The following is a 27,577-nucleotide window of genomic DNA, read 5'->3' on the forward strand; positions in this document are numbered from 1 at the left end:
TAACCCTGTTTTTCAGTCATAGATTTAATGCGTCTTGGCATGCTCTCTACCAGTCTTTCACATTGCTGTTGGGTGACTTTATGCCATACCTGGCACACAAATTCAAGCAGCTTGCCTTTGTTTGACAGCTTGTGGCCATCCATCTTCCTCTTGATCACATTCCAGAGGTTTTCAATGGGGTTCAGGTCTGGAGATTGGGCTGGCCGTGCCATGGAGTATTGTCCTGCTGGAAAAAACAATCCTCAGAGTGGGGAAACATTGTCAGCTCTGAAAGCTGTGATTGAAAATCAGGGTTATTCCACCAAATATTGATTTCTGAACTCTTCCTAAGTTAAAACATTAGTATTGTGTTGTTTAAAAATGAATTTTAACTTGTTTTCTTTGCATTATTCAAGGATTGAGAACATTGCATCTTTTTTTGTTATTTTGACCATTTGTCATTTTCTGCAAATAAATTCTCTAAATGACAATATTTTTATTTGTAATTTGGGAGAAATGTTCTCAGCACTTTATAGAATAAAACAAAAATATTAATTTTACTAACACATACCGAAAAATAGTAAATCCAGAGAAACTGATAATTTTGCAGTGGTCTCTTAATTTTTTCCAGAGCTGTATATATGTACATATATGTGTATGTAATATAAAATAATAGACATTTAAGTTAATACGGGCAGGTACTGTATATACAGTTGTGCTCAAAAGTTTGCATACTCTGGCAGAAATTGTGAAAGTTTGGCATTGATTTTGAAAATATGACTGATCATGCAAAAATAAGGATAGTGATCATATGAAGCCATTTATTATCACATAGTTGTTTGGCTCCTTTTTAAATCATAATGATAACAGAAATCACCCAAATGGCCCTGGTCAAAAGTTTACATACCCTTGAATGTTTGGCCTTGTTACAGACACACAAGGTGACACACACAGGTTTAAATGGCAATTAAAGGTTAATTTCCCACACCTGTGGATTTTTAAATTGCAATTAGTGTCTGTGTATAAATAGTCAATGAGTTTATTAGCTCTCACGTGGATGCACTGAACAGGGTAGATACTGAGCCATGGGGAGCAGAAAAGAACTGTCAAATGACATGCGTAACAAGCAGTAACACAAAAACTATGTGATAATAAATGGCTTCATATGATCGCTATGTTTAAAGAAAATACTTTATTGCATGATCAGTCATATTTTCAAAATCAATGCAAAAAATCAATTTCTGCCAGGGTATGCAAACTTTTGAGCACAACTGTAATATAAAATTGAAGTTAATATGGGCAGTTACTGTATGTTATCTCTCTCTCTCTCTCTGTTCTCTGCTTTCAGGACTTGGAGAAGTATGTTGAAGTTATGAGTGAATGATGGGTAAAAATGCAAACTATACTGAATACGGGTCATGGAAAATCTTGAAAACTCGACAGATTGCAAGGAGACTGTGTCTCCACTAAACAATTCAGGGTCTATACTGAACAGCACTGACTCACGTCGTGATGGCAAAGCCATGGGGTTTGTGCTGGTGCATGCAGGTGAATTTATATAACTTTGGAACCAAATTACATAAAGTTTTAACATATGAAATAAAACACATTTGCTTTTGTTACAGATTTTTTTGTCTAATGTTCCAAGTGATTGTCTAATTTAAGTTAAACTGTGGAATAGATTAGCTAAAAATTGTCCTGAAATTGCCCTTACTCTAATTGATGGTATTTTGTACTTTGATGAGCAGTATATATTTATATGATATATAATGTTTAAAGGACTAGTGCTCCCAAAAATAAAAATTCTGTCATTAATACTAACCCTCATGTCATTTCAAACCTATATGCTGTTGTTTTTTTCTGTGGAAAACAAAAGAAGAAGCTTGAAGAATCTTTACACAGATCTTATCAAGGACCGTTCACAGCTGTAACGCTCCAAAAATAATATAAAACAACAGCAACAACACCACCATAGAAGCAGTCCATACGACTTGTAATGACTTGTGCTCTGTAGTCGATACTAACTGATAATCTTCCCCTTCATCTAAGCTCTCAAATCTCATTACAAAATGTTTCTTTTGTGGGTAAATGATTCCTAAAAGTCACCATAAAGACTTTTCTTTAATTAAAAATTCACTTTGCTTGGAAGTGAGCAAAGTCTTCATCTCATTTGTAAGGAACAGACTGAGTGCATCTGTCCTATTTCTTTTTCATGTTTTTACTTCCTCAGGGGCAGGGTATCATTCAGAATCCAAAGCCAAGGAATACAAACATGTGTGCAAGAGAGCTTGCCAGAGAGTGAGTTGCATGTGATTCTTCATTCAAAACTTGATGCCTTAAGGTACTTTTACATTTTTACTCTGACCTTTAAGCTTTGGAACGCTTTTCCAGAGGTCATGTCGACCAGACGTCAGTCCAGTCATATAAACAGCCCTCAATCTCAGCTCAGTTTGCATGATTTTCATATTTGGATTGTATATGGTTTATCTACAAAGATGGATTCATTCTCTAGTGTTTTTTACTTGTTGTTCCTATTTAAAAAAAAAAATTCTGCATATTACACGCTCCCTGATACCTAAGCAATAATTCATTATAATTGCTAGCTGACATGTCCTGTGGTGTGATATGCTATGCTCCTTCTAAAACAATTTCAAATGGTGTTTTGCTAATTCTTTGAAAACAATAATGATGTACACAGCTTTTATGACCTTTATATATAATTTTTTTCCTCTCCAATTTGGAATGCCCAATTCCCAATGCGCTCTAAGTCCTCGTAGTGGTGTAGTGACTCTCCTCAATCCGGGTGGCGGAGGACAAATGTCAGTTGCCTCCGCATCTGAGACAGTCAATCCGCGCATCTTATCACGTGGCTTGTTGAGCGCGTTACCGCGGAGACCTAGCGTGTGTAGAGGCATCCATGCACAACTCACCATGCGCCCCATCGAGAGCGAAAACCACATTATAGCGACCACGAGGAGGTTACCCCATGTGACTTTACCCTCCCTAGCAATCAGGCCAATTTGGTTGCTTAGGAGACCTGGCTGGAGTCACTCAGCACGCCCTGGGTTCGAACTCACGACTCCAGGGGTGGTAGTCAGCGTCTTTACTCGCTGAGCTACCCAGGCCCCTTTTATGACCTTATATTAATTGAGAGAATACACTGGAGATTTTCTACATTTGTTCTTTAAAAAACTCACACTGCAGGGCCATTTAAAATGAATCAGTGAAGGCAAAATGAGCAGTTACAAGACCTAAGATATACACATTGCCTTATGTTCAAATATATTTTAACCTAAAATATTGATGTTGATAAAAACAAAAAAAAGAAAATTCATGTACACATTATGTGTCAACTATTATTGCATTAGCAGCTGTACAAAGCTAAGCAATTCTAGGTGAATTTAAATAGATTTTTTTAAGCTTACAGTTTTGAATAGAATGGCAAGTTGCTGTGCAATGCTTTGTGCATGTCTGAAGCTTTGTGTAAAGGATGAATAGAAGGGATCAGATTGGAGTAAAACACCTGTGCCAGGGAATTTGAGTTATGTATTGATAACATGACACCGCAGCCTGAGCTACTCCTTGGCTTAATATAACGCTTCATGCTCTCTGCTTCAAACTTTCTGCAAGTGGAAAAACATAGCAGATTTATTTCTTTTTATAACAGTTTTTATTGGATTTTCAATTTTTATTTTGTCTAGATTGTTTTAATGTTATCTTCTCTGCATGTAACTCATTTTCTTGAGTAGAAAAGTGTCTCCTGAAATTAATGAGAGAATTCTCATTCATTGAGTTGGTTTTAGTCTTTGGCAGATGTGAGCTTTGTGTCATCAGTTTTGATTTAATGTGTTGCAGGCTGTGGACAGGCTCAGAGCTGGAGGAATGGCACTGGAGGCAGTGACAGCAGCTCTTACAGAGTTAGAGGTGACAGTGGATAACACACAACAGCACACCTTATGCTTGACCACTAATTCTAACTGACTCTCAGGGGGATGTAGAAAATGAATTTCTAATTTATTTTATTTTTTTGTCTAAGATACACAGTCATACCAATGGTTTAGCCAATGTTTCTATTTCAGGTTAGTTGGGATATTCAAACAGAACAAATTTTTGAATAGAGCACCAGTGTTTACACTTTTCAGGGTTATCAACCTACGAATGGCTTTCTTATGGTTGTCCCTGTTTATTAAACTGGGACTGAAGTATTTTAACATTGAAAAAGTTACACAAATCACCTTTAAGAAGAGGTTAGCACAGCACAGCGTAAGATTAGAAGCCAAACCTTTAAGTTTGTTTTTTGCATTTTTGATTTTCAAAATCAAGCCTACAATATAGCAAATTATATATTTGTTTACAGGACTCCCCGTTCACCAATGCGGGGACTGGATCCAACCTGAACCTCTCAGGTGAGATCGAGTGTGACGCCAGCATCATGGATGGGAAGTCCTTAAACTATGGAGCTGTTGGAGCCTTGAGCGGTGAGTGCTCAAACAGGGACTAAAAACGGGAACTAAATCCCTTTCAGTTGTTCTGCACCGAAAACATTATTTTTATTTGCTGGTAACCAGTTAATAACCGGTTAATTTAGTTTCCGAGGGCTAAACTCCCACTTCCTAGGGCTACGCGATTAATGAATAAAATCGAAATCGCAATATGACCCAGTGCGATTATCAAATCGTGAGGTCTGTGATTAAATAAAATAAATAAATAAATAGTCTGAACATGCTGACCGCTGCGTTGCGCTTATGTGGGCAGTTGTTTTGTCAGAGGTGTGTAGTGCTTTCTTAAATCAGGGTTCCCACGGTCATGGAAAACATGGAAATATCAGGGAATTTTAAAATTGTGATTTCCAGAAAAAGTCGTGGAAATGAATAAAATCATCAAAGTCATGGAAAAATTATGGATTTTGTTTTTATAGTTAATATATGTTTTATTTATTATGCTCTGTCCTAAAATATTTAACCAGGATATTACGTTGCACTGGACTAAAAACACACGGTGAATAGTTAAAAATATATTGTGTTATTTATAATACCTGGCCAATGAGGGTGCTTTCACTTTAGCCCTTTTGGTGCGCACCTGGGTTCGAATGACGTCAAAGTTCGGTTCGTTTGGATAATGTGAACACTGTTTTCCGAACTCTGGTGTGCACCGGGGAACTGCACCTGAGTCCACTTGAAAAAGTAGTCTGGGGTACGGTTCATGTGAACTCAAGTACACTTTGCTGTTGATATGACCGCAATCGTAACAAATCATGGAAGTGAACTAAGTCTGGGCGATATGTAAAAAATATTTTTGCGAAAATCAGCTTAAAAAATGATTGCGATATGCGATTATATTTTCTTATATATAACCACCTCCCTAAATCTAAACATTCACCATCTCCAATGGCCGCATTTGCCATCAAGCAAGTATACGTCAACGATAACAGGTGGAAAATTACTAATAGCCTACAGATTAAGAACTAAAGACAATTATAAATGTAAAGATAATAATAATCATCATAATAAAGCCTAATAAAATCCCTTGTGTTCCCAAATAATGCTGCTAAATGTGTGTTCTTATAGAATATTGTGTTTTGGTAATACAGTTAATGTTGCCTAAAGAAAAGAAAATAGAACAAAATTTTAGGTTCAAGGTGAACGTGTCTTGTATTATTTTATGATTTAATCACTTTCATCTTTGTTTCTTTAATAGAAAGATATTTATTACTGAACCTGCAGTTGCATTCACAATGCATGTTAAGCGCAAACTGGTCCGTGGAAATAAAGCGAACTAAACTCACAGCACCTCCTGAGATGATCGGAGATCATTTGCAGCATTCTTATAGATGACATTATACTTGCAAACAGTTTTCAGATGAGTGAAACAGAGAAAAAAGAGTGATAAATCTTTACATGTGCTTATTCCATGAGACAGGCTCATACTGCATGCCTCTGAACAAACAGCGAATCGGACACGAGCATTGACGGCTTTTCTTAGAACTGGATTCAGCCTCATCGCATTTGGCGGGTGGCGGGTGCTAGTTTCACACCCTGGGCTACTGATTAATGTATTTGCTGACTTCCCAGATCCTTAGTTTTTCCATTTCCCGATATTGTCGATCATCTTCAGTCAACTGAGTGTCGCAATCAGCATCGGGTTCTTTGTAAGATATCGTTGATATACGATTACGTCATCCTTTTGCCCAGCCCTAAAGTGAAACGCTTGTGATGACATATAATTTGCATCTTTGCAGGCTCCCGATTGCAGTTGTTATGGTATAATGCATTTCTCACACCTACTTGTGTCTAAATAAATCCCCCTCAGAGAGCAGCTCACATTCTTCACATCTCTTGCGACGCATCGGCGGGTTCGCGGCAGACAAACACTCATTTTCATCACATCATTGCACATTCAATGCATCCTTGGGAGACAAACACAAGTGTCGTTTTGTGCATGGAAAGTTTTGGTGGTAAATCCAAAGAGAATACTTTAATAACACAGCGAAGCTGATGTCTTCTTGAGTTGTTGCCTAGTTACAGTGGTAAACAGCTACCGTTTGTACTCACGTTGATGACGGAACGCGGTTCGGACCGAAATAATATAATGTGAACAGAGACCAGCGGGGGCAAGTGGAGCGGCGAGGCAAGGAAACAAACCCGGGTGCGGTCCGAGCAATCGAACCAAGTGTGAAAACACCCTTTGAGACAACAATGTGCCGCTAATCCCTGGCCATTTTAGGATTCAGACAATGTGTTTGTATGGATTCAACTTAAAATTAAATGTTTTCAATGTTTGGGCATGGAAATTATCTTTCAAGTCATGGAAAAGTCATGGAAATTCATTGGTTGAACAGAGTGGGAACCCTGTTAAATGCTTGTAAAAGGGGTCAGTATATTACACATGTGGTTTCAGAGTGGTTCTGTGTTCCATACACACAAATTCTGTCTATCTGGTGCTCTGAGTTAAGGTCGGTGTGCCAGAATTACTTTAATCAAACATTTGTGTAATTTCACTATGTTTGGCTGCTACAATTTACTCTAAAATTTAAATAACCCCATGACAGCGGGTTTTTGTGGACAGCAAGGCAGATGAAAGCATTTCACGGGATTAAAAGGCTGTGTTCAGCTCAACTACAAACAAGAGAAACTTCTGTTCCTTCAGTTTTCAAAATAAAAGCTTCCGCCAAAATATAGGCTGGACGGTTTAACCGGACTGCATAGCAAAGCTATGACCAAGTTAAGAATTGTTTTTTTTTGTTTTTTAATCCCCTTTTCTCCCAATTTGGAATGCCCAATTCCCACTACTTTGTAGGTCCTCGTGTTGGCACGGTTACTCACCTCAATCTGGGTGGTGGAGGACAAGTCTCAGTTGCCTCCACTTCTGAGACCGCCAATCCATGCATCTTATCACGTGGCTCGTTGTGCATGACACCGCGGAGACTCCGCATGTGGAGGCTCATGCTACTCTCCGCGATCCACGCACAACTTACCGTGTGCCCCATTGAGAGTGAGAACCACTAATCGTGACCACGAGGAGGTTTCCCCATGTGACCCTACCCTCCCTAGCAACCGGGCCAATTTGGTTGCTTAGGAGACCTGGCTGGAGCCAATCGAACTCGCGACTCCATTGGTGGCAGTCAGCGTCAATCCTCGCTGAGCTACCCAGGCCCCCAAGTTAAGAAATTATTAAAGAAATACTGTAAACTATTATTGATTAATAATAATGATAATAATAATTATTATTATTTATTATAAATTATTATTATTATTAAATAATATTTCTATTATCATTTTTTAACTTAACATTATTGTTGTATTGAAATAGCGAGTGAGCTGACCCTTTCACAAATTTCACAAGTTTCACAAATTTTAGTCCCTGCTTTGGGTATATATATATAATTTTTTTTTTTTTTTTTCCATGTCTGAATTCCATACAATCAGATAGAAACCAACTTGCATCCTCTTAAGTCTTTTATGAGAACATGGCCAAATGCATTTTGTGTTAAGATTGGAGCTGTCTATATGAAAACACATTTGCTTTATTCTCCATGATGTAAATGCTATCCATAAAATTGGTACATGACAAATGAGTGGGTCTTGAACTGCACAGCACATGAGGTACCATTTTCCAATCTGGTTTTCATTCATTTTACATGAAACAAATTGAGCCACAGAACCAGGCCATTTTTGCCTGTCAAACTGTTAAGTATTGTAAGTACCATGTTTGGTAAAACAAGCAAAACTTGACTTGACATGTGTTGTCTTGAATTATTCTGCTCATTCCCACAAAGAATAAACAAAGATGTTTAACTTTTTTCTCATTGACATTAGTGCAGCATTCTGTGTAGTATTCTGCTTTTTCTGTGAAATGAACTCTGCACTGTCCATCAACAAAACCAAGCATGCCCAATGCAGATTTCCTTTATCGTATTTAAATCCTGCAATTGAGTTTTTAGAGAAACTGTTACTAATGATGCTCTTTCTATTAGGAATCAAGAACCCAGTGCTGGTAGCCAGAAGACTATTAAGTGAAACTCAGAAAGGGAAACTGTCAGCTGGCCGGATTCCTCCCTGGTGAGCTCAGCTCTTTGCTGTTGACCTCCCGATTATCAGCTTAAATAGATAAATAGGCATATACTGTAGAGGGATGGACACACTTTTGATCCTTGGGGGGAATTTCAGGTGTAAAACAGCAGTACACAGATGTTATGCATTGAATTTTTTAAATGGTCCTGGAAATGCCCAGGTTCTCCGCAGCTCCAGCAGACCGGCCCAGGCCTCCTGCCCACAAACGCGGCAGCGGATTCACCAACCTGGGGAGGAGAGCGGAGAGAGATAGGAGGGACCGGTGGGTCAAAAGGTCCCTGGGACCAGGGAGCCGGTTTTGGGGAACCACTTCCCGTTTCCGGGAAGTAGGGACAGGACGGGGAAAATAGGAGGGAGAAGAGGGAGGGGGAGAGAGAGAGAGAGAGAAAGAGAGCTCGCCGCCCCCTGATATGCTGCCAGGTGGTCCTCAGCCAGCTGGACGGCCTCATCTAGCTGACACCGGGCAGTGACACTGGACCCATTCCACCGTCCCTTTCGGCAATCGAGAGATGAATTGCTCCAGCACCACCAGATCGATCACTGCCACGGCGTCGCGTCCTGCTGCCAGCAGCAGGAGTGGAGCTGTTGCGCAAATGCAAGCGAGCGGCTGAGCTCGTGGAAAGTTAGGGAGCGGAAGCACTGGCAATGCTGTTCTGGGCTGTGGCCGACCCGCTGCAAGATGGCTCGTCGCAGGTTCTCGTACTCTAGGAGGTCTGTCATCGGGAGCTGTTGGGCCACGAGTTGAGCCTCCCCGGTCAATTGCGGCAAAACTGGTTGTTGGGCCATCCCCAGGACTCCGCCGTCTGCTCGAACAACTCGATAAAGGTCTCCGGGTCGTCCTAATAATAATAATTATGGAATGTCAATTTAAAACGAAATCTATGGACTCATTCATTTGTAAGTGGGTCTTAATACTTTTTGGGGCCACTGTAAGTGTAATTGTGACTTTTGAACATCTTCCATGAAAGGTTTGTATTGTGATGAAGTCGCTCTTCCATGTGAATCACTCCTCTACTTTGTCAGTTTCTTAGTGGGCAGAGGGGCAGAACAGTGGGCCATCAGCCATGGTATCCCAGCATGCACTACAGAGAAGATGACCACCAGTGAGTATGAGACCACCCATAATCATCTTTAGGATTACCATTGCATGCTTTACTGCAAAGGTTTATTGATAGGTATATAGACATTCATTAACAGGAAAGGTGTTTCAATGACTGAATATTCACTGTTAACAATTCACTCTTAAATGTGATTTGCAAATTTAGAGCTTAAAAAGTACAAGAACCAACATAAACAAGTGTTTAGATTAAAATAATTGACACAAATAGGGGAAAAATGGAGGCAGATCAAGTGTTTAAAGCAGAAAAATGATAAAGGCTCATGCATTTAAGTAAGATTTTGCTCTTAAGAAGCACATTCGAGGCAGTTTAAATGGTGTGAAAAGGTTTTATTTAAGCCACAAAATTCCCTCTCCTCTCTTTGAATATAGAAGGTGAGATGGGCATCCAAATTCCTTTAATAGAAAAGCTTGCAGTTTATTCTCTCATATAATGTAATAATTCTTTTTTTTTAGGCTTGCTATGAAGTTTTAACCTGTTATTCAACCGTTTCACACTGCCATTAATGTGTGCTTTTTTCATCCCTTCCTCAGTTAAATTTTAATAATTACTAAATATACAGCATTAATATACTGAAACTCTAAACAGTATATATATATATATATATATATATATATATATATATATATATATATATATATATATTTTTTTTTTTTTTTTTTTTTTTTAATGTGAAGGTTGCATGCCAGTAAGACATTGTACCATTTCTTTATGTGTGTGCGTATGGCTTGTAATTCTCCTGCCAAATTCAGATATCTATAAAAAAAATAAAGAGGCGGGGGATGGTCGTCATTGCTATTTTTATGCAGATGTCAAATACAGAGAAAATGTTACTGTTGTAAAATATTTTCAGTTATTGTGTGATACTTCACGATGACAGCTGGAGGTTAGTGGTTGCACAAAAAGAACAGAATCATCTCAAGGGTGGAAACAAAGATTTATATGCATGGTGGACAGACAGACTTTTTTTTTTTTTTTGCGAATACTGATGTGGAATACATTTTGGTGTGTGACAAAAGCTGCTGTATTACTTATTAAGGCCTAGTTAAAAGTTAACTCGGCAGTCTACAGATAAAATACAATGCTTGCGAAGCAGCACTGACTGAATTGAAATTCATGACACATTCTGTTTTTTTCTTTACTAAACCCTTAACACTAAGTATTAAAGGAACAGTTCACCCAAAAATTTTTGATTTTTCTCATCATTTACTCACCCTCATGCCATCCTAGATGTGTATGACTTTCTTTCTTTAGCAGATCACAAACAAAGATTTTCAACAGAATATCTCAAAACTTCAAAGCTCCTAAAAGCACATAAAGGCAGCATAAATGTAATCTTCTGAAGGAATCCAATCGGTTTTAGGTGAGAACAGACCAAACTATAACTCCTTTTTCACTATAAATCTTGACATCAGTCTTCTTGGCGATCGTGATTTCAAGCTTAAAAAACAATGAATGTGGCTATGTAATGGCAAGATATTGCAATGGCAAGATATACAGTTATTCTTATGGGTAACTGTTATTCTGCATCTATGTGCTTTTCGGAGCTTCAAATATTTGGTCACCATTTACTTGCATTGTATGAACCTAGAGAGCTGAGATATCCTTCTAAAAATCTTTTTTTTTAGAAAATATATATATATAAAAAAATTTTTATATATATATATATATATATAATTTTTTTTTTTTTTTTTTTTAAAGAAAGTCATACACATCTGGGATGGCATGAGGGTGAGTAAATGATGAGAGAATTTTGGTTTTTGGCTGAACTATCCATTTAAACTTCTGCATTTAATTCATCCAGATTTGCAAAACCCATTCAAACTATGTTTTGTAGATAATTTTAGCCTTAGGTGTGCTATCTATTTTTATTTGAAGTTAAATGATCCTGTCTTCCTTGCATTAACCATTTATGCATTTATGCAGCATTTCATTTACACAGAATAAAAGCCTAAAGATTAGGCTTACCTAAAACTTTAAAACTAGCCTTTTGCTGTTTTGGAAGCACTGGCATTTTCATCAGGAAATACAAATCTACTTCTCATTGTCCTTTAATTTAATTCCTACTCATCATTTAGAGTCCTGATTAAAAAATACATAACGGATAGCTTTGTAGCAGTTTTTGATTGTTCTGTTTTTAGGCTTTTACTTAAACCACTTCCTATGACAGTTAGGAAGCCTTGACGGTGGCATGGAATAATTTCATTGATTAATGAATGACAAGAAGGCAAGTGTTCTCATCTGGCAGGCCATTTTTAAGCCACTGGCTTAGTGTTATTTTTACCAGCCCTAATTGCATTCCATTCCATTTTTCTAAATGGCTTAATTGTGCCCATTTCATTGATTCGTTTACTTTGATTAAAAGAATTTCACAGGAGTGGAATGCGGCATTTGGTAAACAATAGCTTTTATACTTTAATAGAGGGCCCCATGCTGTTTCTGAGAGAGATCTGATGCCAGAACCATGACTTCACTGTAACACATGTCCTATTATTTAAAGAGACTTTGAGGATTTTAACTGCATATTCAACAAGAGGCTAATTTATTATCAGGATAAAGGCTCTTCCCCCACCAAACACACTCTTACTGCACTATGTTATCATGAATAATAATACTAAATAAGACCACAGAAGCAAAGAGTCTGTCAGTGTTCAATGGGTCATGACTCATCAACCTGCGTACGGTTTTCTGGGATGGAAATCAAAGCAGTGGAGTAATGTCTGTTATGGACTGTCATGCCTTTTTCAACACTTTGCAGAGTTCAGTTTGTCGGCCTACAAGAGAAACAAGAGGAAGATGGAGCTGGCAGAGCTGGTTGAAACGAAGAGGAGACGACAATCAAGTGGACACGTGAGTGAACATCCAAAATGCTTGGGCCCTGAATGAATTGAAAGTGTCTGCCCTCATTTCCTGCTCTGGAATTGTGTGTAACAGTTACATGATGTCTTCTTGGCAACCTCAACTTCTTTGTCAAAGAATTGTCGAATCTTTGTGACATCTGGACAAAAATGCTAGGCACAGCACATCTGTTGAAACAGAATACAGGTGTTTAGAATTTTTATTTTTTATTTTACTTGACACGTGTCTAAAAATGCAGTGGTCCTGTGTGAGATGCTGAAAAAACAGCATTATTACCAAAATATTTATAATAGTACATAAATATTTTTTACATTAATTACAAAGCCAAACATAACCCAAAACTGAAGTTGTACTAGGAAAAACTGAACCTGGCCCAAAGCACAACTTGTGCTTCATTTTCAAGTCTTCTGAAGCCAAACAATAGATTGGAGTGAAGAACAGATCAAAAGTTACGACGTTATTCACTGAAACATTTTTTCTCTGACGCACCTCTGAAATGTATTCTCCATTTCGCATATTCAAACTGCCATGTTTGGTTATGACACATGAGAACCAGTGGTGTTGTGGCATAAATGACATCAACCCTGCGACCCATCAACGTACAATTTTTGACACTGACAGAGATTTCAGAACTTTGGCGGAGGGGAAGATTATCAGTGAATAGCAATTTAATTTTCTGTTCCGCACACAAAACTATAACATGGTTTCAGAAGATCCAGAATTTGTGCTATATGGACTTTTTTTTTTTATTTTACTTTTAGGAACTTCACAGCCATTGTCAGTATGAACTGGCCTTGAATGGAAAAGAGCAGCATAAAGATTCTTCAGAAATTTTTCATTTTGTATTCCACTAAAAAAATTATAGGACACAGCATTTTTTAAACATTTTTTTTAACATTTTTATTGATTCATATGCACATGACAGTGAAAAACTCAACACATATAAAAAGAATCAACATTTTACATTTAAACCCCACTAATACAATCCCACCCTGACCCCCAACGAACACCCCTGTGGTCCCACATAACACACACACAATCCAAAAAAAAAATATATGTATATAAATAAATACAATAATAATAAGCATACATGATTAAACTAAACTACACTCTCCACATCCCCTCCCTGAGAGTCCCCCAAAATAAATAAATATTTGCCCCATTTTTTTAACAAATAACTCCCTAAACCCCAGCCTTCTACTTACCGCTTCCTCAAATGCAGCTACCCTCCCCATTTCCACACACCACTCCAAAAAAGAGGGTGCTCCACTTGATCATGAGACTGGTCAGAACCCAATTTTTAATGTGATTATCCCCTAAATTCATGACCGCCCCATCACCCAAAATACAGAGTCTGGGACAAAGCAAAACCTGAATGTTCAAAACATCACACAAATAACTCCGAACCCTCAAACAAAACTCCTGGATCTTAACACACCCCCAAAAGACATGGGTAGTGTCTCCAACTTCTGATTGGCATCGCCAGCAGGTGGGTGTGCCTTTTAAGACCAAGCCTATATAATCTAGAGGGGGTCCAATAAAATCTATGTAAAATCTTAAATTGCATAAGGCGAACCCTTGCATCTCTAGATACAGACTTGATATTTTTCAGAATCTTAGTCCACACTCCATCCTCCAATACCAAATTCAAGTCTTTTTCCCAAACTTTCTTGAGAGAAGTCAAGGCTCCATCCCCCAGACTCTGAATTAGCAGGGAGTAATACACTGATGCCTCATAACCTTTTCCAAAAGCAGCAATCACCTCTCCCAAAGCACCTGCCGCTTTAGGGGGGTGTGTGCTACTCCCAAAAACAGTACAGAGCATGTGGCGCAGCTGTATACTTATAGAACTGAGATCTGGGAATCCCAAAATGATGAACCAAATTCTCAAAAGGTCTCAACACTCCACTCTCATACAGGTCACTGTGTGTAGTAACCCCCCTCACAATCCACTCTGACCAGCAGAAAGGGGACTTGTTGATACATAATTTGGGGTTCAGCCATATGTTTGAGGCAACATTTAAATAAATGTCAGAATTAAATACTCTGGCCACTCTTGTCCAAATCATGTGCAAATGTGAAATAACGGGGTGTGATTTAACTTCTCCGGTTACTTTGATAGGCTTTGCAGTGGCAAAATAGGGGCAAGGACTCCCTGTTCAATAGAAAACCAGGGAGGGGCTCTTTTAGGTGGAAGCCACCAATGAGCCAAGTGCCTGAGGCCAAACGCATGATAATAAAACTAAATCTTGGGTAGGCCTAGCCCACCTTTGTCTATTGGCCTATGTAACTTATTAAAATACAATCTGGGACGTTTACCATTCCATAGGATACAGCATTTTAATTTTTGGGTGCACAATTACTTTTAAGAGTTTCTTCTAATAAAAGGGAAAACCGTAACATATGCCATTGATTTTTGGCAGAGGTGTTCTTTGAACTCTTGTATTAAAATAAAAAAGACTGCACTAAATATGCAAGTTTTTCCTTTAAATGCTTCATAATCCATAGGCTTCCACCCTTCCATTCGGTTCAACACATTTAATTAGGCCTAAACACAGCGCGGCGGAGGCATTTGCTCTGACATTATTACTCGACTGATAATAGGATCTGCATCTGTTCAGTCCTCTAATTCAAAACCACCACATACCCAGAGGAGGAAACCCATGGGGTAATGACGACCTTGAAGGGGGGCGTGTAGACCTCAATTACTCACAGTCACAGGAAACACACACGTATACTTACTGCAATGCTGACATGGCACTGCACATAAGGAATTTGCACTTGGGTGATACGGTTCTCAGAAGCTCTCTTGTGCTGCTTCATAGTTGTCAGTTTGCATGAGTTAGCCAAATAGATATAGAAATTATCAACTAGAACTTCTTAAAGGGATAGTTCACCCAAAAATGTAAATCTTTCATTATTTACTAATTTCAGAAATTTAAGTAATTATTCACTGATAATCTTCCCCTTCACTGAGCTGTTCACTGCTGCAAATGGGTCATTGAGTTTGAGTTAGCAGTCAGATTCATGAACGAATCACTCAGACTGGTTTTGTGAATGGGATCAATAGATTCATTGAAAATATCTGACCCAAAAAGAATGATTTGTTTATGAACATCACTACTCTAACTCTCTAAGGTGAGAGAGTCCTGATGTCAAGATTTTGAGTGAGTAAAGATTTAAATTTTGGTCTGCTCTTCACACAAACTCTAGATGACTTTGTAAAGCACACAAATCATATGGACCACTTTTATTATAGTTTTATAGTGCTTTTTTATTTTTTTATTCGGAGCTTGATAGCCCCAGTCCTCATTCATTTTCATTATATAAAAAAAGAGTGGTCAGAATATTCTTCAAACCTTCACCTTTTGTGTTCCACTGAAAAAAAAAGAAAAAAGAAGAAAGTCATGTGGGTTTGGGTGAGTACTGTATATAATGACAATGTTTGGGTGGACTGTTCCGTTAACCATATCCTTCTGTGTGATTTCTGTCATTGTTTTTGGTGGGGTGTCTTCACGTCATCATCGATTTCATGGATCTTTTATTTTTCAATTTAAAGAAACCAAAAATCACAGGTTCATATGTTAGTGTTCTGAGATATAATGAACATAACATAATTTTAATGCTACTGTTGATATTCAGATGTGATTTGAGAGACCATCGTGTTTCAGCACCACCACCACCACCCTGCTCCCTGATGTCTCCCGCGGCCACATCTTGAAGTTATTTTACCAAATTGTTTCCTGTAATGTGCTTGAACATGTTAGCATCTCTCCAACTTTTTGGTAAATTTTCAAGGAAGCGATTTGACAGGTACACATGGAATGCAGGTGTCGAGGGAAAATGGGTTCCAGTGGAGATCCATCAACAGAACGTTTGGTGTGACACTTGTGTGGTCCCTATGAGAAAGTGAAATGTACGTGGGTCATTATTGGGTCATTAGCTGCAAATTACAGTGTCTGAATATCCCAGGGAAAATTTGGGCGAAAATTTCATTGGACAGGAAAGACAAATACATTAGTTTGTAATATATGGTATTCGTGTTTGGAGTTAGAAACTTGTACGGATTGTTTTAAAGATAGCATCAGTTTAAAGTATATTATTGCTATTGGCTCTGTCTGCATGAGTGATCTCTGCCTCTTGGGTGCCACATGGTCTTGCTTTCTTGTTTGTAAATGCAGTCCAGTTCAATAAACGCTTTTTCCCCAAAGCTATGCATTAAATGGTGATTAAGATAACAACACATCCACCAGTCCCTTCTCAAGTGGCTTGTGGTTTGTTTGATTTTATAAGTGGCATATTTATTGTTTTACTTGGGATGAAATGCATTTGTATCACTTGCCTGGGGTCTTGGGGTTCTTGCAAATTTTTAATGTGCTTCACAGAATTTAGAAGTTTTGGTGTCCTCTTTTATATGGGCAAGTGCACTCGTGCAGTTTTCACTGTTGAACTTGTCTCGTTTTGTCCTCGTTATAAACACATATTATTAAAGGTAGTTCACCCAAAAATGAAAATTCATTATTTACTCACTTGTCGTTATTTACTTGTCATTCCAAACCCGTATGTCTTTCCTTCTAATGTAGAACACAAAACGGGATGTTTTAATGAATATTGTCTGCTGTCTTTTCTATACAATGGCTGTAGAAAGTGCCTCACTTTAAAGCTTAAAAAGGAACCAAACTTATAAAAGTAGTCCATGCGGCTTGTGCGTCATATTCCAAATCTTCTGAAGGCATACAAAAGGTTTTGGTGAGAAACAACTTGAAAATGTATTCATTTTGAAGTAAAAAATCAGCTTTTTGTGTTCACATGGATATGCGAGGGAAAAGTTAATTGATATAAGCAAATCTTATTTGTAAAATAACATTTTTATATTATTTCATTGGCTAGATATTGATGGTTGTGTGTGCTTGAGTACAGTAAAACTTGCCCGCAAACCAGTGTGACAATACCCGCCTGTGCTAGAGGGTCTTAATGGAGACATTTGTACACTAATAAGTATAATCATTTAAACATATTCATTCAAAAGATTGGTACCTGACATACAAATGGAAATCGGAAATCTCTAAAATTATCTAAGAAATCCTCATGTAGTAATTGTCATGAAAAGTCAGAGAAATTATTTGGTCAAATAAGTGTTAGTTATTTTTACACAGCAACTTAAAGAGAGAGTTCATCCAAAAATGAAAATTCTCTCATTATTTACTCACCCTCATGATATCCCAGATGTGTATGACTTTCTTTCTTCACCAGAACACATTTGAAGAAAAATAGAAAAATATCTCAGTAGGTCCATAAAGTGCAAGTGAATAGAGATTTCTCCTTTGAAGCTCCAAAAATAACAGACAGTCAGCATAAACGTCATCCATACGACACCAGCTGATAAATGAATGTCTTCTAAAGCAACACGATCACTTTTGGTGCAAAAAAGATCAATATTTAAGTACTTTCTTTTTTTTTACTCTAAATCATGCTTCTGTTCTGCAGCCGTATGCATGTGTGATGTAATCGCATTGGCATTTGAAACACACAAGAACTGAGGCAAGTGCTGTTTACAAGTGAGGAGGAATGCTGTAAGCTGGGTTGATTTTGGTTTAGATCTGTATTTATCTGTTTCTTTACTCACAATGGTGTGATTGTGCGCTTATCCTGGATGTCTCAACCGAGTGGAGAATGCATCACATGAGAGACCACTTGGAATCCACCCTCTCGTGAAACCTAATGGAATTGATGGTTTTTAGTTAAAAAGTACTTAAATATTTATCTTTTTTCACACCAAAAGCGATCGTGTCACTTTAGAAGACATTAATTTGGAGTTGGAGTCGTATGGATGACGTTTATGCTAACTGTCTGTGATTTTTGGAGCTTCAAAAGAGAAATCTCCATTCACTTGCATTTTAAAGACCTACTGAGCTATTTTTCTTCAAATGTGTTCTGGTGAAGAAAGAAAGTCAAACACACCTGGGATATCATGAGGTTGAGTAAATGAGAGAATTTTCACTTTTGGGTGAACTATCCCTTTGAAGATACTTTCATGGCTTTTTAAGGAAGCTTCAAACTGGAATTGTTTTAACTTCTCTCACACAGCTGAGTAAAGATTTTTACCAAGATTATTTCACGACAAACCAAAATGGAGAAAAAGCAGGATCGTTTTTTTAAGACATAAATGTTATACAAACAGCTACCCATAAAGGAGAGAAAAATTGATGGGCTTCTTTGGGAAGGTCTGTAAGAAGATGTTGTACAGGAGTTGATTTTGTCAGATTTGTAGCGGATGGCGAGATCAATCAGTTTTAGCCAATTCTCTCATGTTTTTGAAAATTGTTGTGCGTAAAAATCAGTCGAGGTCTGAAGAAGACCCAAGGCCTAGTAATGACACTCAATTCATTGGAAGATGGAATTATAAATCATAAGTCATCACGTTCCCTGCTGCAATTTCCCAGGAAAGGCCAATTTATCAAGTGGCTCTATGCCCGTTTCAATCCACAGTCATGCTCTCTCCAAAGTACACCGCAATCAGCAAATGAAAACAGTCCTTTTAAAAATGACCACTTTACCCATTATAAATGAGTTTTGTATGAAGATACATTGACACTTTGAAAGAGGACATTTATTTTGGATTTCACTGTGTAAATGAAGTCAGGATGTTAGACTGCAGAAACTTAAAGGGCTGTTTAATGTCCGTGCGTGCAATAAATTGTAATTGAATGGCAATTCTCTGCGCAGGAGAACGATTTTGGCTGCTTGGAGCCAGTAGGAGACATTATGGTGAAAGGTGAGGTGAATAACTCAGCCTGTCTGGACACGGTAGGGGCGGTCGTGGTGGATGGAGAAGGAAATGTGGCGGCTGCAGTTTCCAGCGGAGGTCTGGCCATGAAGCACCCGGGCCGAGTGGGACAGGTAACCCTAACCGCTTGTTTTGACTTGTATTCTTTTAAACCATGTAAGTTAAAGACCCCACAAGAGCAAAATTGTATTTTTTTTTATTTTTTTTTTAGTACATGTCATGCTATGAAGCTATCAATATGCTAGTATACTCATAAAAGTTATCTAAAACAAACTACTAGCAGGTGCAGTATACGCTTTAAAAAAAAATTGCAGTGTTTTTCTTCCAGGAAATCAGACCAAAAATATTGTTGACACAGCTTGCACTAATAATATTTTTTCCAATCAAACGCATTCTAGAAGGTACGCCTAATTCAGCCTGGAGCAAGTTAGCATTTATTAAATCATGGTTTATGGCTGTGATGTAACTAAAGCCTATTGGCTAATTAAAAAGAAAAAAGTGACTTCAATATGTTCCAGACAAACTTCCTGTTTCAAAAGGAAATACTTCAACACAGGAAAGTAAACTGCACTTGACATGCCATTTCATGGGGTCTTTAAAGGAAATTTTGTAGTGTACTTGGTGTGTAGTTTTTGTGCCAAAAGTTGTGAGTAGGTATGAAAAGGCCTACTATGTTTTACCCTTTAACTCTCAATAGATGTAACAAAGTGACATGCTCACCTCTGCCACACTACATCTGTGTGTTTGCTTGTGGATATGTTCTTATTCTTCAAGATACTTACAATTTTATTCTCCTAATCTTTCTCTGGTTCTCAGGCTGCTCACTTTGGATGTGGCTGCTGGGCGGAAAATGCCCGTGACGTCAGCCTTTACTCTACAGCTGTGAGTACCTCAGGTATCAAAAATTTCATATTAGTGTGACATTACTTTCTGTTAACTATTCCTAAATTGATATGCAATGTTTGAAACTGTGTCCTAACTTATTCCTGCTTTGTAGTAAAAATTGGGGGGGGGGGGGGGTAATTTGGCTGTACTTCCTTCAGCTCTGATATGTATGTCAACCCTTCTCTTCAATATCTTAATGTCATTTGCCAGATGCTTAGTATGGACATGTTTCTTGAGCAAAATAAGACTTTCTGCTTTGCTTGGGATTCCTTCCGTGAGTGGGGCCCAGGGCTGAATGCTTTAGATTTTAAACTAATGTTTTCTGTCACATGAATAAAAAAGCTTTTTTTTTCATGTATTGTCTCTGCCCAAGTCAGTATGGCACAGACGTGATTCACATCTCTATACAGCAAATACAAGCATGCTAGTCCTCTGTGCCAAAAGAGGATGGCTGGATTTCTGAAAGCAGTAATGATAAAAGACAGATTGTTGTTCAAGGCTAGACACGGAAGAGCATGACATGATTGTGTTTGAATAGATGGCATAAGAACTATTCTCTTCAGGTCAGGACTAAAGAAAAGGCAAAAATGTGTTGGGTGTATAAGTTGCATCACGAGACGTCATTGCTTTTGAATTGCGTATATGTTCTTTGGATATGAATGTGATTTAAAGAACAATGGTGGCTAGACTGGGTCAGACAGGGTTAGCTTTTTCCTAATAACAGCGCCTACTTTTTCAGCGGTCCTGGAAGTATGTCCAAATTTTCAAGTAAATAGTTCTAAGGTATGAACAAAAACAACCAGCTCGAGGATGAATCACAAGATTATAAACTTTGATTTTAAGCAAAAAAGTAATTGAAAATAAGAAAAAAGTCAAAGGAACAAGATTGTGTACTTAACATAATTTATGAGGAAATTAACTACAATACTATGAAGCACTGCAAATGACCTAATCGGGTACAAAATGGCAGTACAGTAAAAGAATATTGAAAAGTAATTTATTAAAAGTATAAAAACAATATTTTTAAGTTTATTGCACAATATGCAGATATATACACAAGTAGTTTGAGACTCTGACAACAGCAGTTTTCTCTGATTGGTGGAACCCTCTTCAGGATTATGGGTAGTGTAGTTATTCACCAGGAATTAAACTATTAAACACAGCATATACCATCACTTAACAATCTCAGAGCTCATGGTAAGTCTGTGTTGAAAAATTTCTCTGTTAGTGCTAAAAATCAATTACTCTGACTATGGAGAAAATGAATGGGATTTTTTTTTTTCCAGAACATTACTGCTGCGCTCAGTGGGACAGGAGTGAACGTTATCTGGTGCAGTAAATTTACACATGCTTAGTTCATAACCAGGACACGGTGCACTTTTTCAGCATAACTGCACCTGTAACTTTATAATATTCACGAGGCTGCGACATTGCTTTAACAACCAGACACCTTGTAAAAATCTTGGCTTTGCATTGTCGAACTCTAGCCTCTGTTAATATGTTTCCATGCACCATAATCACTTGCACGATTTTAAGAGAGTGTTACTCTTAGATTAAGGCCATATTCTTGTTCTCTCCTTCATCCTTTGTCTCACATCCATGCACATGACCTTAAGTGGGTTGCTGCACCATGGTGTGAAAGCACCTTCGGCCCAGCCTGAACCCTAAGGTGAACACACACCTGGCCCATTGCAGAGAGACTGTGCTTCATTCAGGCTTGGCATGTTACTTCCTCTAGTAAAAAAAAAAAAAAAAATGCATGAAAGTTGCTTGTTCTGTTGTTGGCCACATTTGCATTTTTAGAAAGATGTTGGTCTATTTGGTTCATCACTCCAATGAAACGGTGTTAGGTGGATCACATGAAAACATGTCAAGTACATGTGCAGGTCACATTTCACACCAAAGTTGTTTTGCATAAAGAAAAAGTTTATCATTAAGATTTTTTTTTTTATAATATTTTTTTTGACATAATTTTTTTTTTGATGATAAACATATTTTCTCCCCAAATATCATTACCGTAATGTAGACATTGTACTTTATATTTTTTATCTTGGTTCAGAGTGGTGATTTTTATTAGATTCTCATTACTGTATTACGGTAATTTTGTATTTGTCAGTATACTGTAATATAGTAATTTATCATAATTTTGTATTTTATTACTTCACTGAATGGGGGGGAGCTTAATTGTAATTGATTGCGATTAAATAAAAGAAAAAAAGAAAAAAAAAACATCATAATGCAAAACATTTGAATGGTCCTTAAATAAGCCTTATTTTCTTTTATTTAAAATACATGTAAAAAAAAAAAAAAAAAATCCTTTTGATTTTTTTTTTTCTCCCCAGTTTGGAATGCCCAATTCCCAATGCACTCTTAAGTCCTCATGGTGGCGTAGTGACTCGCCTCAATCCGGGTGGTGGAGGATGAATCACAGTTGCCTCCGCTTCTGAGACCGTCAGTCCACGCATCTTATCACGTGGCTTGTTGAGCACATTACCGCGGAGATGTAGCGCGTGTGGAGGCTTCACGCTACTCTCCACGGCATCCACGCACAACTCACCATGTGCCCCATCGAGAGCGAGATTCACATTATAGCGACCATGAGGAGGTTACCCCATGTAACTCTACCCTCCCTAGCAACCGGGCCAATTTGAGACCTGGCTGAAGTCACTCAGCACACCCTGGATTCGAACTCGCAACTCCAGATGTGGAAGTCAGCTTCTTTACTCGCTGAGCTACCCAGGCCCCAAATCCTTTGGTGACATGTAACCTTGACATGTTCTTAGCAGGTTTCGTGAGATTCCTTCTATTGCTTGATTTGACTGCTCTGAATGATATTATGAGTGGTGTTTTACATGTGTGCTCCCTGTTGACATTTTACTCTATAATCACAAAACTTGTGTGCAACAGGCACGAAACTCGCATTGTGTTTGGTGCCTCTTTGTTTTTGATCGTCCGCCATTCCAAAAGCAAAAGCAGAATCACACGTTTTATCACCTTCTCCCCCCATGGCCATTTCAGCATGCGTTTCTCTTTCATCCTCCTCGAAATTGAAAACGGATGGCGGTGAGGACGGGCCGTCCAAATGTGTGCTCCAGCGGTGCACCTGCTTTTCATTTCCCAACTTAAAAGGCGTTCCTATCAAAAGGAGGAGAAAAACAATAATTCTGGCTTCACAGAGCTCGCTTTCTCCCTCAGCTTGTGCACGGGTGCCCTCAGCTTGTGCACGGGTGCCCATGTCAACCCTGTTACTCTTCGGCGTTCGCTGTGGTTTCACTGAGCGCCAATGGAGAGTTTCCTTGCGCCACATTTGCCTTTCATGCCGACTTTGTTTTTTTGTTGTTTTTTATTTACTTTTCACTGGAAGTGGAGTTTGCGCTATCATGGCACTGTTTGCTTGTTAAATTAACTGTTAACTTGTGGTAATGTTGCCAATAACACCCATTTCTCTCTAGAGAATGAGAGGGTTTACGGTAACTTGAAAATAGTGAGCCAATGTTGGAGCCAGTTGTTTGTTCATTCTTTTGTTTAAAAAAACAAAAAGAAAGAAAAGAAATTAGCATCTAATTGTCATGGCAACAAAACTGCAGATTTTTGTTGTAGTTACCTGATATTTTACAAGGCCCAATTTTGTGTTTACAGAAACAACACAGCTATTTTCTTAAGGCTTTATTGTTTTTCAGGGTTGAGTGGCTGCCAGGCTTTTTGTGTTCAAGGTATTTCTTTACACCCGCTCCTTTTCGGAAACTGGCTGCTGTATGCTTTTACCTTTGAGAGGCAAATGACTGTGACTGTCTTTTCTTTTTTGACAGTGAAAAATTAAAAATTTTTGTATTTTACATTTTCTTTAACTCATAGTTCTCTTGGAGACGCATGCTAATTACTATGGAACGGTGTTACAGTTAGTCTGAGAAAATGTTCTTTAAGTCTTTTCATTTCATGTTATGATTATTTAGACAATCCAGGCCTTTGAAGTGTTGATAATAAAAAGTAGGGTTTTTGTTATCATAGTTTATATGAAAATAGCAATGAGTGTAGATTGCAGAGATGCGGTTTTTATTTTGACTACTTTTCTAATCCTTAACTTCCTCTCTCTTTAAAACATCACAACCTTGAGAAAACCTCAACACGCGCTTTAATTTTATCGCATTGTGTGTGTAAAGGAGGTTGCAGGCCTCCATCTGTCTTTCAGGTAGATCATTTGCTCCAAAGGAGCATTTCAAAGGTGCTTTTAAGGGAATTATTTTGTTTTTGTTTGTTTTTCTTTTACACCACTAAAAAAGAAGTCTGCTCCCAGAACAAGTATGCGATTTAAGAAGCAGACGTAGAGGAACAGCACATGAGGACGGTCCCTGTTTATACTTGGTCTGAAGATATACCAGTCGGGAGATCTGATCACATGTGGTCAGGTGAGACACATTACACCTGGTCGCTTAAATGCGTCTCCTGTGACCACTTGTGATCGGATTTGGAGGGGAGGGATCCCCCCGTTTCATGACGACATGCATCAGTCACTATGTCAGTGCTTTACTGCATGACATTAAAGTGTAACTAAGCCAGAAAAGACAGAAAGCATGAAAAAACCGTGCGCTATTTCTCCTAGATGCAGCTGAAAATTAATCTACACATGAAAGCAACATTTAGAGCAGAATTGTCCATTATTTTAGTGGAGTACCTGTATTAACCTGAGCTGCAGATGTTTTTGCTTCTCATAAGTCCCTGCATGTTGATTTCAGACACACTGAATAAGATCCGTGAAGTTCTCGTGTATACATTTTTTAAAAATGTTCAGATCGGACAGTCATTTACTTTTAAAGCCGCTTGTAACCGACAAAGTTTAAACTTGTTTTAGTGCAGTGGTTGATTGACAGGAGTGGGGAGGTGCTTTGCTGCTGACGGGGCGCATACAGGACAGATTAGCGTTTACACCTCAAATGTGATGTGGTCATATGCATTTTCGAAGACATTCCTATGTGGGATTTGTGATCTAATCACAAAACATTTTAGACCCTGTTTAGACCTGTATTTAGAGCTGACCACATGTTATCGGCTCACCAAAATGAATATCTTAATACCAGGTGTAAACGGGGTCATGGTTTGCAGATGCAGGTGTTTTCAAGGTAGTGGTATTAGGAAGAACATAAAGAACCTAAATGTCCTCTGCTAGTAAAGGGATAATTTACCCAAAAAGGAAAATTACCGTATGTCATCAAATACTCACCATGATTTTGTTTCAAAACTTTTCTTTGTGTAAAAAAATAAAAATCCTACAGAAGTAGTTAAACGGATTGTCCCAGGTGCACTTTTCCATGTAATAAAAGTGAATGAGGACTGAGACTTTCAAGCTTCTTATCATTAAGGTACTCCATATGACTCATTTGCTGTATTCTAAGTCCTCTGAAGCCATACGATATCTTTGTGTGAGATTGAGAGCTGCAGCGGAGGAAATGTTTCTCACAGAGTCATTCTCCATATGCAAACTTGGCATGTTACGAGACACGCAACAGTAAATAGCATTCAGCAAACTAAATATTTTGCATTTTTTATTTAATTTTGTTAAAAATCTAACACTTCAATTTAATGGTATATTGTTATGAAATTGAAAAGTGTAAATCTTAAAAATAGGCTAAAATATTTGGTCCCATTTCTATTAGATGTCTTTAACTACTATGTACTTAAGCATTTGATACAATGTATTTATTATGTACACTGCCTGGCCAAATGTTTTTTGCCATTTGGATTTAAATAATGGTTATGATCTGGGGTTGCTTCAATTGGTCAGGTCTAGGCTTAACCCCATTGAAAGTCTTTAGGATGTGCTGGAGAAGACTTTATGGAGTTGTTCGACTCTCCCGTGGTCAATACTGCCTTTAGCTTTGATTACGGCATGCATTCGTTGTGGCATTGTTTCGAAAACCTTATGCAATATCACAACACTTGTTTCCATCCAAAGTTGCATAAATGTTTGGCCAAGATCTTGTATTGACGACGGGAGAGTCGAACCACTTCGTAAAGTCTTCTCCAGCACATCCCAAAGACTTTCAATGGGGTTAAGGTCAGGACTCTGTGGTGGTCAATTCATGTGTGAAAATGATTCTTCATGCTCCCTGAACCACTCTTTCACAGTTTGAGCCCGATGAATCTTGGCATTGTTGTCCTGGAATATGCCCGTGCCATACATTCAGGTAGTCAGCTGACCTCATTGTATTGTTGCATAACGTTGCTGAGCCTAGACCTGACCAATTGAAATGACCCCAGATCATAACCATTATTTAAATCCAAACTGCGACTTTTTTGGGGGGCTTGGCAGTGTACATATGTGTAGTTGCATTGTACTTGCATTTAAAGTACTTGCATTTATTTTCATTTATAGTTACACTGTTAACCTGAACTCTAACTCTAAACCTAATCCAGCCCTTACCCTAAATCTAATTCTAACCCCTTACTCCAAACCTAATCCTACCCCTACTCCTAAACCTACCCATACCTCAACCTCTGTAGCAGCAAATGTGAATCTTGTGAGAATATTGCAGAACATGTAGTTATACAATAAATACATTGTGTTGTATGTATTTTAATGTTAGTACATAATAGTTAAAGACACCTAATATGGTGTGACCAAATATTTTAATTTTTTTAAATGTATGTATGTCTTCAGAGGACCCTGACTGCTGTGCATCAGTTCTATGGATTACTTTTTTAATGTACGTTTTTTATGTACCCTTTTATGGAAAAGGGTACCTAGTAAATGTTTTCAGCATATTTCCTTTTTTTTTTTTTTCATGGAAAAAAGAAAGTCATACAGGTTTGGGTAAAAAAAAAAATAATAATGGATGACAATAATGGCATATTTTTGTTTTTGGCTGAACAATGCCTCAAGATTATTCGGACAATTCTGTAAATAATCGGTGATGATAATCACTGAGAGGTTCAGTTCCATATCCAAACTGTCTGATTTCTCCTAAAATTCATTAAACTGTTTATGCAATTAAAATGGAAACTAGAAAATTTACATTTCTTGCAGTTGTACGATATACGTGATGTTTTAGTGTATTCTTTGTCATGCAATATGTTATTTTTGTCAATTGTGAAATCTACATTCCACAAATGTCTGTTTTATTGCAGGCTCTGGGGAGCACCTGATTCGCACCATGTTGGCCAGAGAGTGCTCTACTGCCATGCAGGCTGAAACTGCACACCAGTCCCTACTGGAGGCTATGCAAAACAAGTTCATCAGTAAGTCTTTCCCTCCCCGTATACTTGTTTTTATGTTTTTCTCTCTCTTCACCATAGTATGTAACATAGTAACATCGCTTCACCATAGTATGTGAGGAAGTGTAATCCTCAGCTGAATCTAAACAACAAAATCATTAACAACATGC

The 27,577-nt window shown here is 38.0% G+C and overlaps 1 protein-coding gene across 4 annotated transcripts in view; it reads left to right on the top strand.

Moving 5' to 3' along the window:
• Positions 1-27,577, top strand: part of LOC127414167 (threonine aspartase 1-like) — a 53,633-nt gene that overhangs the window by 689 nt on the left and 25,367 nt on the right. For 3 of the 4 annotated variants that reach the window (XR_007892749.1, XM_051651965.1, XM_051651966.1), the window contains exons 2-11: positions 1,328-1,527; positions 2,210-2,277; positions 3,835-3,903; positions 4,337-4,457; positions 8,453-8,537; positions 9,573-9,652; positions 12,426-12,517; positions 19,253-19,426; positions 20,130-20,208; positions 27,321-27,431. Coding sequence is in view for 3 of the 4 variants with exons in the window: in XM_051651965.1 (XP_051507925.1) it covers positions 1,398-1,527; positions 2,210-2,277; positions 3,835-3,903; positions 4,337-4,457; positions 8,453-8,537; positions 9,573-9,652; positions 12,426-12,517; positions 19,253-19,426; positions 20,130-20,208; positions 27,321-27,431 (1,009 nt within the window). In the remaining variant the exon portion in view is untranslated. Of the gene's footprint in view, positions 1-1,327; positions 1,528-2,209; positions 2,321-3,834; positions 3,904-4,336; positions 4,458-8,452; positions 8,538-9,572; positions 9,653-12,425; positions 12,518-19,252; positions 19,427-20,129; positions 20,209-27,320; positions 27,432-27,577 lie in introns of those variants that run through there. The other variant, XM_051651967.1, reaches the window with a different exon arrangement.

Source organism: Myxocyprinus asiaticus, chromosome 23, assembly GCF_019703515.2.
Source record: "Myxocyprinus asiaticus isolate MX2 ecotype Aquarium Trade chromosome 23, UBuf_Myxa_2, whole genome shotgun sequence".
NCBI lineage: Eukaryota > Metazoa > Chordata > Actinopteri > Cypriniformes > Catostomidae > Myxocyprinus > Myxocyprinus asiaticus.